The sequence below is a fragment of the Xylaria bambusicola genome (genome assembly GCF_022495145.1).
Source record: "Xylaria bambusicola strain CBS 139988 unplaced genomic scaffold F5B22scaffold_3, whole genome shotgun sequence".
NCBI classification, from domain to species: Eukaryota; Fungi; Ascomycota; class Sordariomycetes; order Xylariales; family Xylariaceae; genus Xylaria; species Xylaria bambusicola.
Genome location: NW_025953556.1, coordinates 753,590 through 767,145, shown reverse-complemented (window position 1 = coordinate 767,145; position 13,556 = coordinate 753,590). Strand labels below are relative to the sequence as shown.

General features: G+C 49.6%; 4 protein-coding genes across 4 annotated transcripts; 2 read left to right on the top strand and 2 right to left on the bottom strand.

Moving 5' to 3' along the window:
* Positions 1 to 124: 124 nt before the first annotated feature.
* F5B22DRAFT_633287 (Spc98 family-domain-containing protein) lies at positions 125 to 2,992 on the bottom strand (the record flags this gene model as incomplete). The annotated part of the gene is made up of 3 exons (XM_047976816.1): positions 125 to 532; positions 586 to 2,537; positions 2,599 to 2,992. 3 exons carry the CDS (start codon positions 2,990 to 2,992, stop codon positions 125 to 127), a joined length of 2,754 nt encoding a protein of 917 aa, XP_047835283.1.
* A 710-nt stretch (positions 2,993 to 3,702) lies between these two features.
* F5B22DRAFT_657161 (nucleophile aminohydrolase) lies at positions 3,703 to 5,115 on the top strand (the record flags this gene model as incomplete). Its single annotated transcript, XM_047980018.1, has 4 exons — positions 3,703 to 3,727; positions 3,810 to 3,822; positions 3,903 to 4,428; positions 4,510 to 5,115. The coding sequence occupies 4 exons, from the start codon at positions 3,703 to 3,705 to the stop codon at positions 4,681 to 4,683; spliced, it is 738 nt and encodes a 245-aa protein (XP_047835282.1). The 3' UTR covers positions 4,684 to 5,115.
* F5B22DRAFT_260157 (uncharacterized protein) lies at positions 4,901 to 8,497 on the bottom strand. The gene is made up of 6 exons (XM_047970087.1): positions 8,265 to 8,497; positions 7,229 to 8,209; positions 6,553 to 7,180; positions 6,440 to 6,502; positions 5,724 to 6,381; positions 4,901 to 5,588 (listed from the first exon to the last, which is right to left on the bottom strand). The coding sequence occupies exons 1-6, from the start codon at positions 8,401 to 8,403 to the stop codon at positions 5,118 to 5,120; spliced, it is 2,940 nt and encodes a 979-aa protein (XP_047835281.1). The 5' UTR covers positions 8,404 to 8,497; the 3' UTR covers positions 4,901 to 5,117.
* Positions 8,498 to 11,553: 3,056 nt separating this feature from the next.
* On the top strand, positions 11,554 to 13,125 carry F5B22DRAFT_633284 (uncharacterized protein; the record flags this gene model as incomplete). Its single annotated transcript, XM_047976815.1, has 1 exon — positions 11,554 to 13,125. The coding sequence occupies one exon, from the start codon at positions 11,554 to 11,556 to the stop codon at positions 13,123 to 13,125; it is 1,572 nt and encodes a 523-aa protein (XP_047835280.1).
* Positions 13,126 to 13,556: the final 431 nt, after the last annotated feature.

Here is a 13,556-nt window from a genome sequence, read left to right as displayed (position 1 = left end):
TGTTTAGTTTGCTTGACAGGACTTCTCTATACAGAGCCCCCGTAGATATCGGTACAATCAGCTTTACAGCACTTCACCTACTTGCACAACTGACATACCGAGATTGAGTCACCAATATTCCTCCTCAGGAAGCGCCGTCCTCTTCAGAGCGTAGCCCGGCATATTCGGTTCCCTGGTTCGCAGTGGCTAATCTAGCACAAAGACTTAGAAGCACTACTGTCTCGGTCGCCGCATAGTGGTTCAGGGCATCCAATAGGATCTGTAAGTGGCGGCTAAAGTTGGTCTCCCACTTTTTGAGGATCTCAAACAAATTGCTAATCCGACCTTCTTCATCTTGAACTTGGCCATTTAACGAGCTGTCATTAGCCGACCTCTGATCTTTTGCGGCTTGGAACCGCGCCCACTGTTTGGCTGACATATTAGGCGGCTTGAAGGGGCCAACAAGATCCGAATCAGCTTCCCCTAATTGCTGAGACAACCAATGGGTGTAGCGTGCAAAATAGGTACAGGTTTGCATGAGCTTTGAGTGGATCTAAAGATAGTTAGCGAATGGAACGTAGCAATGAGGCTGATGAAGAGCCGTACCTTTATTAACTTGCCATTCGTTAGCATGCAGCCTTTGAGGCAAGTGTCCAAGAAATCCACATGATCTTGCATGAGTTCGTCTACTGTTCGGTCTGGCTTTCCCGAGCCATCTGAGCTACCATCTTTGGCTTTCAACCTTGACATAAGAGAATGCCAATTGGGCTCGATGACTTCCAGGGTGCAGAAGTACAGCACTTGTTGCACGAACACAACCATCCGCGCCCTCAATGTCCATACCCGCCTTTTCCAAACCTCTAATTTCCTGGAGGAGGACTTATGACTCCACACGATGCCGGTGTTGTGGGTTTGCCATGCTGTAGATAACTGGGATTCGAGATATTTCAGTGATAGCAGATGGCGAAAAAGCGCTTGGTATCGCCAGACAGTCTTTCGGCTGATGACTAAAGATACGGGGAAAGGCACCTTGTAGTCTAGCTGTAGTGACGTAAATCCCACCGCATTCTTATCATTTTCAATGGGCTGGTTGCTGGCAGGCTGTAACGACTCTCCTGGCTCAATTCCAGTAATATTTACAACCCTCTGCAACATTTTGATAAGACTGACTTCATTCATTTCAACGTGAACATCCTCCTTGAATGGATCTAGATAGACTATACTTCCTGGTTGGTGAAGAACGAGATCCAGAAGCGACTGCAACTTGACAGTGTTGACAGATTTCGGAGGCTTGCGCAGCTCTGACGCACTCAACTCCATGAAGTACGTGAAGTAATCGGACGGGTCTAGGAAAAAGTAGTGTTTTAAAGAACGTAACCTTGCTGGAAGCGCATGCGTGGTTATTAGGAGCTCCATGAGCGACTGATTTGCATAGGCGTAAGCGTTATTGACGTTGTCGAGGAACCTGGGGTCGTCAAATGAGGTGGGTAGGTCTCGAGTCACTTTGCTGATATCTACCCCACCGCACTCTCGCACGACGTTGAGATATTTGCCAGCAAGCAGAACCTTATCTTTGACGCCTTCAAGTTGGGGTGGAATATTGTGCTTCTGTATCATGTACCTCCTCTCCCAATAATCATCCGTGTAATCTTGTTCCAGCATGTCGCGTCGCATACTCTTCTGCTCCTTGATCAGGAACTCAGAATGTGGATCTTTGATCTCACCGTGATGAAGCCATTCATTGAGCATAGCCATGTACGGCCGACTTGCATCTCGCAAGAGGGAAGTGAGCAAGGACCTGGCAGCTGGGTCGCCAGACATGGATTCAAGCCTTTTCGTTATCAAGTCGATAACTACACCCCCCTTGCATATTTTCTTCCCGGTCATATTTCCCGGCACAAGATCGCCACCTCGCTTGAGATTTTCTATAATATTGTCATAGTCTTCAGCACCTTCTGACTCTTCTTCACTCTCGTCATCTAAGAGTGCATTTCTTTTAAGGAGGTCGGAGGCCAAGGCATAAAGTTGAGACATCATTTGGCTGGTAGGAAGAGTATGAACGTGAAGTAGGTGTAAAGTAAAGGTTTCATTTGTTAAGAACTGAGTCTCGAGTTGAGCGATCATGACAAGGTAATCATTTAAGAATCTCCGGATTGCGGCACATAGAGCATGGTTAACGACACCAAATTCTTGTCGACTCTGCACGTTGACAAACATCTCGAGAGCTGAGTGGTGGGTAGCCATTTGAAGCATAGATAAGGCGAGGTCTTGTAGACTGGGATCGAGGCCCGGCAAGATCTTAAAAGTTGGTCCTTGTAGTCGATCTCTTTCATCAGAGGGATTATAACCATAAGAGTAGCGAATATATTGCCCCTCATAACCCATGAAAACGAAGAGCAAATCCTCTACCATAACCGCTTCTTGCACCTCCAAAGATAGCTCATGAATGGGCTGGGGCTGTTGTGTTATTGGTGCCTCCGAAGCTAAGGGTGCTGCTGATATTCGAATCGCGAGAGGCGCTGTGGAATGCGGCACGAGGGTTGCTATAGGGTCCCAAGCTACGAGGTGCGCATATGGTTAGCTAGTTGCCCTAGGTATAGCAAGATGCGGTAGCCTCACTCGTCGGAGGATCTGGCCTTGACTCCCTGTGCTTCGTCTCAGTCTGTCGCGGTTTAGAGCCCTCCTTCGACCTCCATCTCTCCCTCTCTGGCTGGGCTGTCTCTTTGGGGCGTCTTTCAGTACTCATTGTCCGAGTTATGAGCTTTTCTCTTGTTGTTACGGTCATGCGCTCAGTCCTTCGCTCGTCCACTATTCGACTACCAGGTCGTGGATTGCCAGACGCGGATCTCTTGTGAGCCGTATTGGTGAAGCTCGTATGCGGTGAACGGCCGGTTCGTGAATCGGCTGCTGGCTGGGCCGACGAGGCGGCAGCAGCGCGCGGCCTCTGATTGCCATTACTTTCGGCGGTGCTATTGGTGCGCCTCTCTGCATAATTGGAGGGTCTCGATGACATTATGGCAACAGCGGCGGGCTGGCGACATTTGGAACTATATATTTCAAATTGCCGTGAGCTGTTCTGGTAGAAGATGGCGACAACGCAATTAACGATAACGCGCCGCACGCGTTGAAGCAGTTAAAAGGCGACTGGGATTCTTAATGGGCATATTACATAGTGCAAGTACCTACCTAGGTACCCAGGTACATACCTCCGGTAGGTAGAAGCAGGGGGTGTAAGGAGGGGCAATCACCCATCTACTACGTACCTAGGTAGGTACCTATGGGTACCCACATGAGTACCTAACGTGGTGTGTAGCTCACTACAGCTGGGGCCACACACCCTCCCTGGCATCAATCTCAAAGGTACTTGAAGGCCTAAGGAGATACCCTAGGCGGAAGTAGGTACCTACAAGTACGCCTAGCTCACGCACCTAGGTACCCTTTAAGACCACTGGTACGGAGTAGACAGCCCCCATGCAACGTCAACGGGGCTACAAACAGGTCGAGCTTCGTAAACGTCGTCGCAGCCTTGAGCTTTGTATTGGAGCTTCCATCTACCTCAAAATATCAACACTGCAAACCGATCAAGCTTCCTAGCTCACCAACTATTCTCTCATCTACTACGTAGATTCAAAATCGAGTGGACACTCTCGAACTCAGCTCGATTTACACTCCAGAACTTTTCCTCTTTCCCTCTCTGTCAATAACCCCCCCAACACCGTCAAGATGTTTATGGCAAGATCCGAATATGGTAAGCAGCTGTACATTCCTGCTTAGCACGGCTTTGTGCTGCGGGCTCTTGTTCTTTTAGTCTTCTAACGTCATTTCAATAGATCGTGGTATCAAGTACGTGCGAAGTTAGCCCTCCCGGCACATTTACGCCAACTGCCCATCGACTCCCTTACTAACCGTGCCACCGTGCGCAGCACGTTCTCACCTGAGGGTCGTTTGTTCCAGGTCGAATACTCACTCGAGGCGATCAAGCTCGGCTCGACAGCGATAGGAGTAGCAACATCGGAGGGCGTAGTGCTAGGCGTAGAGAAGCGGGTGACGTCGACACTCCTTGAGACGTCATCCGTCGAGAAGATTGTTGAGATCGACCGGCATATTGGATGCGCTATGTCGGGGCTGCAGGCGGATGCGCGCAGCATGGTTGAACACGCCCGCGTCGAGTGTCAGTCGCATGCCTTCAACTACAACGAGAACCTACGTGTCGAGAGCTGCACCCAGGCCATCTGCGACCTGGCCTTACGCTTCGGCGAGAGTGCTGATGGAGAGGAGAGTATCATGAGTCGTCCATTTGGTGTCGCTCTGCTCATCGCGGGCTACGATGAGGATGGCCCTCAGCTCTACCACGCTGAGCCGAGTGGCACTTTCTACCGGTACGACGCCAAAGCTATTGGCTCAGGAAGCGAGGGTGCCCAGGCGGAGCTCCAGAACGAGTATCATAAGGTAAGTGGTCCGAAATCGACCAATAATCTAGTGTGCCTTCGCTGCTGTGTGTATGAACTGTCTGCTTACATCTGCCAACAGTCCCTCACAATTGCAGACGCTGAGATGCTCGTACTCAAGACCTTGAAGCAAGTAATGGAGGAAAAGCTAGATGCCAAGAACGTACAACTGGCAAGTGTCACTAAAGAAAAGGGCTTCAGAATATACACGGATGAGGAGATGGCTGCGGTTGTTGAGCGGCTACCTGCAAACTAAAAGGACTAGAGAACAGTAATATTGTTCTAGGGTCCGGCTAGAAGAGCATCAGGTTAGTAGAAGGAAGGCAAATAGAGGTTTCTACTTGCTTATTGCGGACAAGCCAAGTCAACATGAAAGCATTTCTAGACTCATCTGATGATAAGCGTTCACAACCATGTGTCATAAACGTACCACGCAGGGGACTCTGCCGCCTGATTTGCAACGGAACTTGGTAAAACCCAGCCGCTTTTCATCCCTCGTTCGAAATGCTGACAGCGTATCTAAATAAAACCTACTATCTACCCAACCTTTCAATCGGATCCGGTTTGTGTCGTACTTGATAGTGAAATAAAAAAAAAAGAACGTAACGATAATCTGAAGGAAACCTCCCTTTTCCCAACTTGAAAGAAAGAATAAATCTTTAAAAAAAATCTTACACCTCAGAGCTCTAGTTATTTCTCTCGATCTCCGGAATCCAGATCTAATTTTTCGAAGTCTTGTTCGACGCTAAGCAAGCCCATGGCATAGAAGGCCTTTTCGCCCTTCGCGAGTACAATCTTTTTATTGTCCGTGGCCATTCCGTCTCGTGCGCTTCCAATTGCCGTCCCATCCTCCTCCAAAATACGTCGGTCGAGCCGGCGCGGATTGCCCCAGACCCAGGACATACCTGGTGGCGCGACATCTGGTCTAAGACTGGGTGCTTGTCGTCCCTTGGCCTTATGTCGGTCTCTTACTTCTTTCGCGTCTTCCTCAAATCCGGGATCGGGAGGGGGTCTATACGGGGGTCCGCGACCAAGCTGTGCCGCCTTAGACCACGCCGACTCGCAGCCGTCGGCAATTTGGTGGGCGGATTGCCACCCCGTTAGGCGAGCAATGTCGCGCAGGCGGCGGATTAGCCAATGCCGTTGTGCCTCGTCTTGGAGCTATAAGACACGAAACAGAATGAAATTAGCGAATGATGAACGGCACGCGCATTCGACCTTAGAGTCCGCAAATAGGACCCAACCAAATTTATATTACGTTACAAGCAAGAACAAACATCCAAGGTGTTAACTTACTTGTACACCAACCACGAAAAGTGGGAATGCTGATTCGATCAATGCGCCACCCATCAAGGTGCTGACCACCGTCAAACGTGTGATGTTTTCTTCTAAACCCGCGGCGATGCGGCTGAGTTTGAATGCCCAGGGCATGGTAGTGTTAGCAGACATGCCGGCAGCAAGCATGGCAACAGGTGGCATCTTTGGGTGGGCTCGGTGGAGGACAATGAGGCCCATGTAATAGTTCATCCAGATCCCAGCAATTGAATATGTCCGGTAGTGGGTGGCTGGTCCAAATGGTGTAGGTTGTGATGGATATATATCAGCTCCCAGAGGCTCGAAATCGGGTCCAAAGTGTTTTCTGATCTCATCAAAAGCCAGAGCGATCTGCTCCCATTCACGAACAGCCTCAACAGTTCTAGTGTCGAGATCATCAGCCGTGCGGTACCTGGAAGTAGTCCTCGGCGGAGAAGAAGAATCTTCGGGCGGAGGGGTGAAGCCCATGGGCGGCGTCACTTTTTCTGAAGCCGGCATCATACCCGAAAACATGCCTGGAGGCGGCCGTGGACCACTAGATCCACTTCGTTCCAGTGCCGCTCGCTTTCGCGACAGATCGCGAGATACAAAATTGACTAGGCGGCCTAAAAGAAGAATCAAATGGTCGTAAGTCCCATATCTAAAGCTTGTCAGTTGTGCGGAATCCAGACTTTCTTCTCGACGTCTCAAGGACTTACATGGCGTCAAGTCTCCCGATCGGGGACCTCGGTGGACATTGCATCCAAGTGTTGTATTCCAAGCTGGCATGGTAAGCCTCAACACGGCTATATCAGGTAAATGAGGGACTCACAATGGACGAGTTCCTCCCAGGATACTTTGATAGACGTCCATCTTACAGTACCACCAAAACAGGTCGCTGAGCTGCTCATATCTTTCCATGTCTTTATTCGTGTAGATGTATTTCGGTCTGGGATGTGCACTCAGTTCTTCCGGCAGCATACCAAGATCGTCACAAGATACTTCGCGGCCCATGATGGTGCTCAATAACGACACATCTATCAGGTCCCAATCTCTATACAGAAAATCGGAGTCATCTGTCGAGGAGCAATCCCCAAGGATTCCTAGTTCCATTTCAGTCTGACGTTTCTGCATTTTGATTGCCATGATAGCCCTGGTCATCTCCGAAAGTGGTATCTCCTTAATAATCCACTTAGCTCCTAACATATGACTGCACCACTTATCGTGATCCGAATTCCAGACTTCATAGAAGGCAAGGATCAATGTTGCTGCCAAATTAGCTGTCTGCGTACGCCTTGCAGGGCGCATCACGTTTTTAGCGACCCTCCTGAGTGCCAGGTGATAGTGTTTAAGAGATGCGGTTGGCGGGATTTTCTGTAGTTTGGCGATTTGCAAGCTAGCAAGAGCAAGCATAGCTTGCAGTAATGCAGGGTGGCTAAACGACATGACTGGATATGCATCTACGTCGAATTAGTGAGACAATCAACTGAACGGCACTTTCTGCTTACAAGTCCATCCATGCTGCTTCGATGTTGGCATCTGCCCCTGGAAGACATTGGAAGGGTCGAGCGGATGTCTTTCATATATAGACATACTTGGTCCTGTCACATTAATAAAGTGCCAGAAGACCGCGGCGATATGCTTGTCATTTAGAGGAGAGTTTCCAGGTGAAGGATCATAGGTCGCAAGTACTGTTTCAGCTCCAAATGTTGAAAATGTTCTTGTGTTGGTGCCAAGCATATGATACTGATGGTCAAGCCTTTGAGAAGTGACAACGCCAGGTCCATCGAGGCCGCCTTGTGAGTCCAAATTTGCCGGTAGAAATTCGTCATCCGACTCAGCCAATGACGCATCATCGTCATAGAATTCGTAATCCCAGTCTTCAAGTTGCTCTTCAGACACCGGGACTGTTGGTTCAACCCCAACAAAGGTGCCACTTCCATTAAGCTGCTTACGAGATTGTGGTGATGTCGAAGCCTGCCCTTCAGAGCCACTAGACTGAGGGGCTTGCGGCGGATAACGATTGTTACCCCCAGGTATATCCTGCCTGCCATGGCCTTGGGAGAAGGCATCTATAGTTGTAGGTGGAAAGAAAGTGTATTTAGATGGCTGTGGCTGTGACAAAAATTGATTTGGGGCCAAGTTTACAGGGGGTTGTGGTGGAACGGGGTTGACGTGACTAGGATAGAAATGACTGAATTGGTGCGCAGCAAGCGGGTGATAACCAACAGCTGGCGGTTTTGGGGCGATGATCTGGAGGGATTGAGACGAAGATCTTTGTTGAGCAACCGATAATTGTTGTTCCCTCACCAAAGCCTGAGGCGATGGTGCTGGATACTGAATAGGACCATAAGGGGCACCAGCAATTGCGCCGAGAGGGTCTTTAAAGATGACTCGCTGATTGTAACCTTCACATTGTCGCTTAGATCGCAAGCAGTTATTACACGTTGGCTTTCCCTCGTCGCATTTGATGCGCCGCTTCCTACATGCTTGAGGGTCTCAGCACAAGTCACGATAATGGTTGTTGAGGGCATTGCGACATACTAAGGCAACCGGTCTTGGTGCGCTTCCGAACGGGTCCCTTCTTTTGCGAAAGGTCATTCTCATCATTGCCGTCTGGTGATGACGGCCTCTGTTGAGGGTTGGCAGCCGAACCGTTTGACGGCAATGATAAGGCCTCCATGCTAATGAACGTCAGCAAGTTACTCCGGAGAGATTGCCGCAGACTATCTCGAGATAGTCATGCGTGTGAAGCCCGCTTGTAGGTCGGTAGTCTAAGATAGCCTTGTGCCAATAGTGCGTGGGTATAACCGCCGGCAGCCGGTGTGGCTTGACTTAGACAGTCGCTTGCGGGAGCGACCCAGAGGCCCCTATGACATCGGTGTTTTCCTGTTTAGTGTTAGGGGCAGTGCTGAAATCGCAAAACAAACGAATCGGAATTCCCAAGGCTGGCTGCGCTGTAACTAAAGATGAACAAGATTCAACACAGGGTACCAAGACAGAATCACGAGGTGCAGGCTGGTTGTTGGCGATGGGACCTGAACAAGCGTGCTTGATGTACGAACTAAGAGCACCCAAGTAAACGTGTGACCAAGCCCGGGGAAGGTACGCTTGCCAGCGGAGAACAGGGTTGCCACTGTTTTCTCATCAGGGGTATGACGAGAGACATGAGGCTAGCCGACGATGCAGGCGATAGTGTAGATGGAGCTTGAGGCTAGGCCTCGCTCTCTCATGGGATTGACGAATAATAAGGTCTCAGAGCGCCCCTAACACTGGGAACTTGGCAGCATGGGAAAGGGTGGGGTAGCGATGAGATATCCGTAAGACGGGGATAAACGATCCGATCAACCACTTGGTGGTGAATCCTTGGTTCGTCTGGGGTGACCAGCCTGTCGGTATTTTTAACTTTGGAGATAAACACAACCACTTCACCCATAGTCTGGGGAGCAGATGAGCCTCTTTAAATAGACCCCATATCTCCTCAAAACAGGCTCTATCTTTGCACAGAACACTTACAACGATGAATTTTGTCTTTCTAAGCACGGAGGCGACCAGGCAGCGTCCTGATTGCCTCGGAATGTTGCCGTGGTTATACTGGGAATAACACTCGCAGACGTTCGATTTCTTTCAGTCGGATAGCAAGGCGAAAGAACAGCGAGAATTTGGTATCCACGATTGATAGGAGTCGAAGTAGCGAGCATACGGACAACGGATTCTAGCCTATGGTGCGGCAACTTTACTGTCGCAAAAAATTGAGGCGCCTGCGAACCGGGTCCTCACGGGGTTTTGAATGCGCAAATGCTGGAAATGGGAGGGAATGAAAGAGGTGGGGACGAAGAGAGACCAGCCGACTCGTTTATTGACCTGTGGTGTCACAACGATGCTGATGACAGTCAGACGCGAACTGGTAGGATTGGCTTCAAGGATGGGCGAACACAACTACAGTCAGGTATACAACTGTAAACCCGTCAGAAGCAAAATCCGTGGCAGGCAGGTGACAACACGCAAACTCGGCAGACAAGTAATGCTTCACCGCGACCAGAATGGGCGTTTCTCGTCGCCAGCATGCCGAAGACGCCCTGTCCTACACAAACTCTGCTTTTGACGGGGTTGTGTGAAGTGGTTATTCTGGACATGCAGACTTGGAGCAAAGTTCGGCGTTTCTAGCTCTGTATGTCGCACAACTAGTCGCGATACTTAGCGCTACCCCAACGCAATAGACAAAATGGTTTAGGTATGTATACAATCCCCAGCAAGCCTTCGCCCAGGATGGCTCTGTTACCATCAGACAGTCCTTGGTCTCCCAATGCTGTCGGCTACTCCCCAAGAGATTACGAATCCATCCGGGTAGCCTTCGAGCGTTGTATCCAGGTTTTCTCCCTAGAAACCGAATATCTCAAGGATGATGCTCTATCAGATTGAGATATTGGGCATCTTGAAATTGAATTTACTAAGCCCATAGGTCCAAGAATAGGAAGCTCAAGATGTCGCTCCTGCTAATCGCCAACACTGTCACGGACAACACGCTTCAGAGGGCTTATTCTTCCATAGCCCAAAAAAAATTTGGCTGGGTTGCTGGCAAAGAACTACACGGCTTATATTGCTTCATGCATGAAAAGGAGCCCCAGCAGTAAGACAGACTATGTTTTGCAAATCAAGAATCTGATTCTCAACGACCGAGACAGTGTTGCTGTTCAAAGTTGCCGCCCGCAATGTGAGCACGATCATCATCCTAATCCTGCTATATCCGGGCTACTAGGTGAGTGAATAGGTGTAGAGTATACCTAGGTAGGCAATCAGCCAGGCGCTAAAGCAGCTGTTGTTTTACTCGCTGCTTGGTTGTATTCGGATAGGAGGCATTCGGGGCAGAGCACTGGCCAGGTATGCCCGTACCCGACCGTACCCGACCGTACTACGGAGAGTCCACGAACATCCCATTCCATCACCCAGACGGAGGCTCTGGTTGTTCCTGTGTTCTAGATGGTTCCGGAAATTTATCGCGCTCGTCGTGGTAGTTGTGTTTGGTCCAAGCTCGAAAGGAAGGTGGGAAGATTCAGACAAAAGAAGACTCGCTGATGCTGCTGTGTCTTTTGAAGTGGGAAACTAAAGGAATAAGTACGGGAGGCATCTGCCTTCTCAATGATTCGACTCAAATCAATACTAATATATCCAGATAAGTTAAGACTTATGCAAGCAGAAGTCCCTTGGAGAGCAGCACCATTGTTTCTCTAGTTGATTTGGTAATTTCATACTTCACATGGAGAGGGATACTATCGCGCGCATGGGTGGACATGAGCAAGTATCGCCCAGTCGGATACCAACATTAATTACCTAAGTAACGAAGCCATTGCCATTGATTGTCCGTTAGGGCATGTATTTGTACGACGAGAGATTTAACAGGTACATAACAGGTACGGACTCAGAGCACCTTTCTGCCTGTAGGTGCTTTGGTAGTACACGAAGCGCCGTAATTACCTATTAGGAGGTACCTTGGTACTACCTATGTACCCACCCAAGGTTACCTAAAGGTAGGTACGTAGCACCTGATGCTGGCTGTCTGCTACCTGTCTAGAACCCCCGGCAGTTTAGTGGGCTGATGTGTCTTTCTATTGGCCGAGCCGCCAAATCGATAATGGGTTCCTCATGAAACCCCGATACAAAAAGTTTCTGCTCATGAACCGTGGTGGCTACGTACTTGTTTGGGTAGTAAAGACATTGAAGTAACTGAACAGCGTCATCTATTTCTGAAGGCGCAAGGCTTTGCTTTGATTTTTCATTTATGCTGAGGATGCATCTGGTGTCTTAGATTTCTCACCTAACTTATATCCTCACCATGTTTGCAGTCCCTGGTTGGGCTGTCTCTGCAGACAATCTCAAAGCAGAGAATGCCAATAATACCACTCAACCCGCCAAAGAGACTAACGTCTCAAAAAAGCGGAAGAGACATGCTGTTCCCGCTAATGTCACCTCAGCGAACGTCGCAGACTTATGGGAACAAGTCATTGAAGGGAGGGAGGGCAAGAAGTCCAAAACAAATCGCGATGGATTAGACAGCCCAAGCAACAACAAGAAGTCGCTGCCAGATGGTGCCCCGCGACTGACCCTAAAAGAAAAGAAAAAGTTGAAGAAGCAGAGAGAGAAAGAGTCAAACCATACTGTGGATGAACATGCCACACAAGATGGCCAAGTCCAAACATCACTACACGGCGCTTCAGGTGAAGAGGGCTCAGGCGAAGCGAAGAAGAAAAGTAGTAGGAAGTCGACAGGCCCAAAGGGCGTCAACAAGGATTATCACGACAGCGACCAACAGAGCCAGCCGCCATCAGCGAAATCACAACCCAAAGCACCTGCTGGCCCATCGGCTCCTAAGCTTACTCCTATGCAAGCTGCGATGAAGGAGAAGCTCATATCCGCCCGCTTCCGCCATCTCAATGAGACTCTCTACACAAAGCCTTCAGATGAAGCCTTTCAGCTATTTCAGCATTCACCAGAAATGTTTCAGGAATACCATGAAGGATTCCGTCGTCAGGTTAATGTGTGGCCAGAAAACCCGGTAGATGCCTATATAGAGGACATCAAGCTACGAGGTCGACAAAGGTATCCACACAAATCTAAGCCAGGCACAGTGGCCTCTGCTGTATCGTCCGGTGCTCTCCCTCTTGTGAGGACGAACGGCATTTGTACCATTGCAGATCTCGGCTGTGGCGATGCCAAGCTTGCCACTGCACTCCAGTCTGAGAAGAAGAAGCTGCACCTCGAAATCCTAAGTTACGACTTGCAAAGTCCAAGTCCCCTTGTCACTAAGGCCGATATTGCGCACCTACCCCTGGCCGATGGAAGTGTCGATGTTGTTATTTTCTGCCTCGCTCTCATGGGCACAAACTGGCTTGATTTCATCGAGGAGGCTTATCGGATATTGCATTGGAAAGGCGAACTTTGGGTTGCCGAGATCAAGAGCCGGTTTGGCCATGTGAGCAACAAGAACAAAAGTGTACCGGTGAATCACAGCGTAGGTAATCGGAAGAAAAATCAGGAGAAGAAGGGTAAGGGTAAGGGCAAGGATGTGGACACTGAAGAGAGCCATAAAGCGGATCTTGCTATCGAGGTTGACGGCGGCGAAGACAAACGCCAAGAGACCGATGTCACAGCATTTGTAGAGGCGCTGCGAAGACGAGGTTTCGTGTTGCAAGGAGACGAGAAAGCGGCGGTCGATATGAGAAACAAGATGTTTGTCAAAATGCATTTCACCAAGGCTGCTCAACCCTCTCTCGGAAAGGGGGCTGTAGAGGCAAGAGAGTCGGGTCGCAGCGGAAAGAAAGGTGGCGTCAGATTCATCGACTCTGAAGAACAGGATGTCGTGGATGAGAGCAAGATTCTCAAAGCTTCTGTCTACAAGATTCGGTAGCTTACAGTGAGGCGACATTGAATGGCATGCACGTGGCCATCTCAAATCATATTCTCAAATTAACACTGGGACGATGCAATGACCCTGAACCCCCCCTACTCATGCTCCCAAGCACTGGCATGTGTCGATACTTAACAACGGCTGGCTGGATATGGCTACTGGGCCAAGCTCAGAGGCGCGATTAGGCAACAGGGAAGGACGGCATCACTCGCGGCTTCGTATAGCGTACCAGGATACAGATCATGTCGCCTGCAGCCGTAGTTTGATACTTATATACGAGCCAGGACTTGGTTGCACACAAAGAGCCTCCAACCGCGAAGAACGTCAGTGCCTTAGTGACTCCAGTCGGAAAGGAACCTCACGATGCATGTTCCCCGGCCAGAACCCCTGGCGACAGGTCAATTTTGCATAATTGGACACTCGGGACGGCA

Coding starts and splice junctions, on each gene's coding strand:
- F5B22DRAFT_260157 (XM_047970087.1), bottom strand. CDS start 8,403: ATGGAGGCCTTATCATTGCCGTCAAACGGTTCGGCTGCCAACCCTCAA. Junction 7,181..7,228: donor GAAGCAGCATGGATGGACTT/GTAAGCAGAAAG, acceptor AATTCGACGTAG/ATGCATATCCAGTCATGTCG. Junction 6,503..6,552: donor CTGGGAGGAACTCGTCCATT/GTGAGTCCCTCA, acceptor TTACCATGCCAG/CTTGGAATACAACACTTGGA.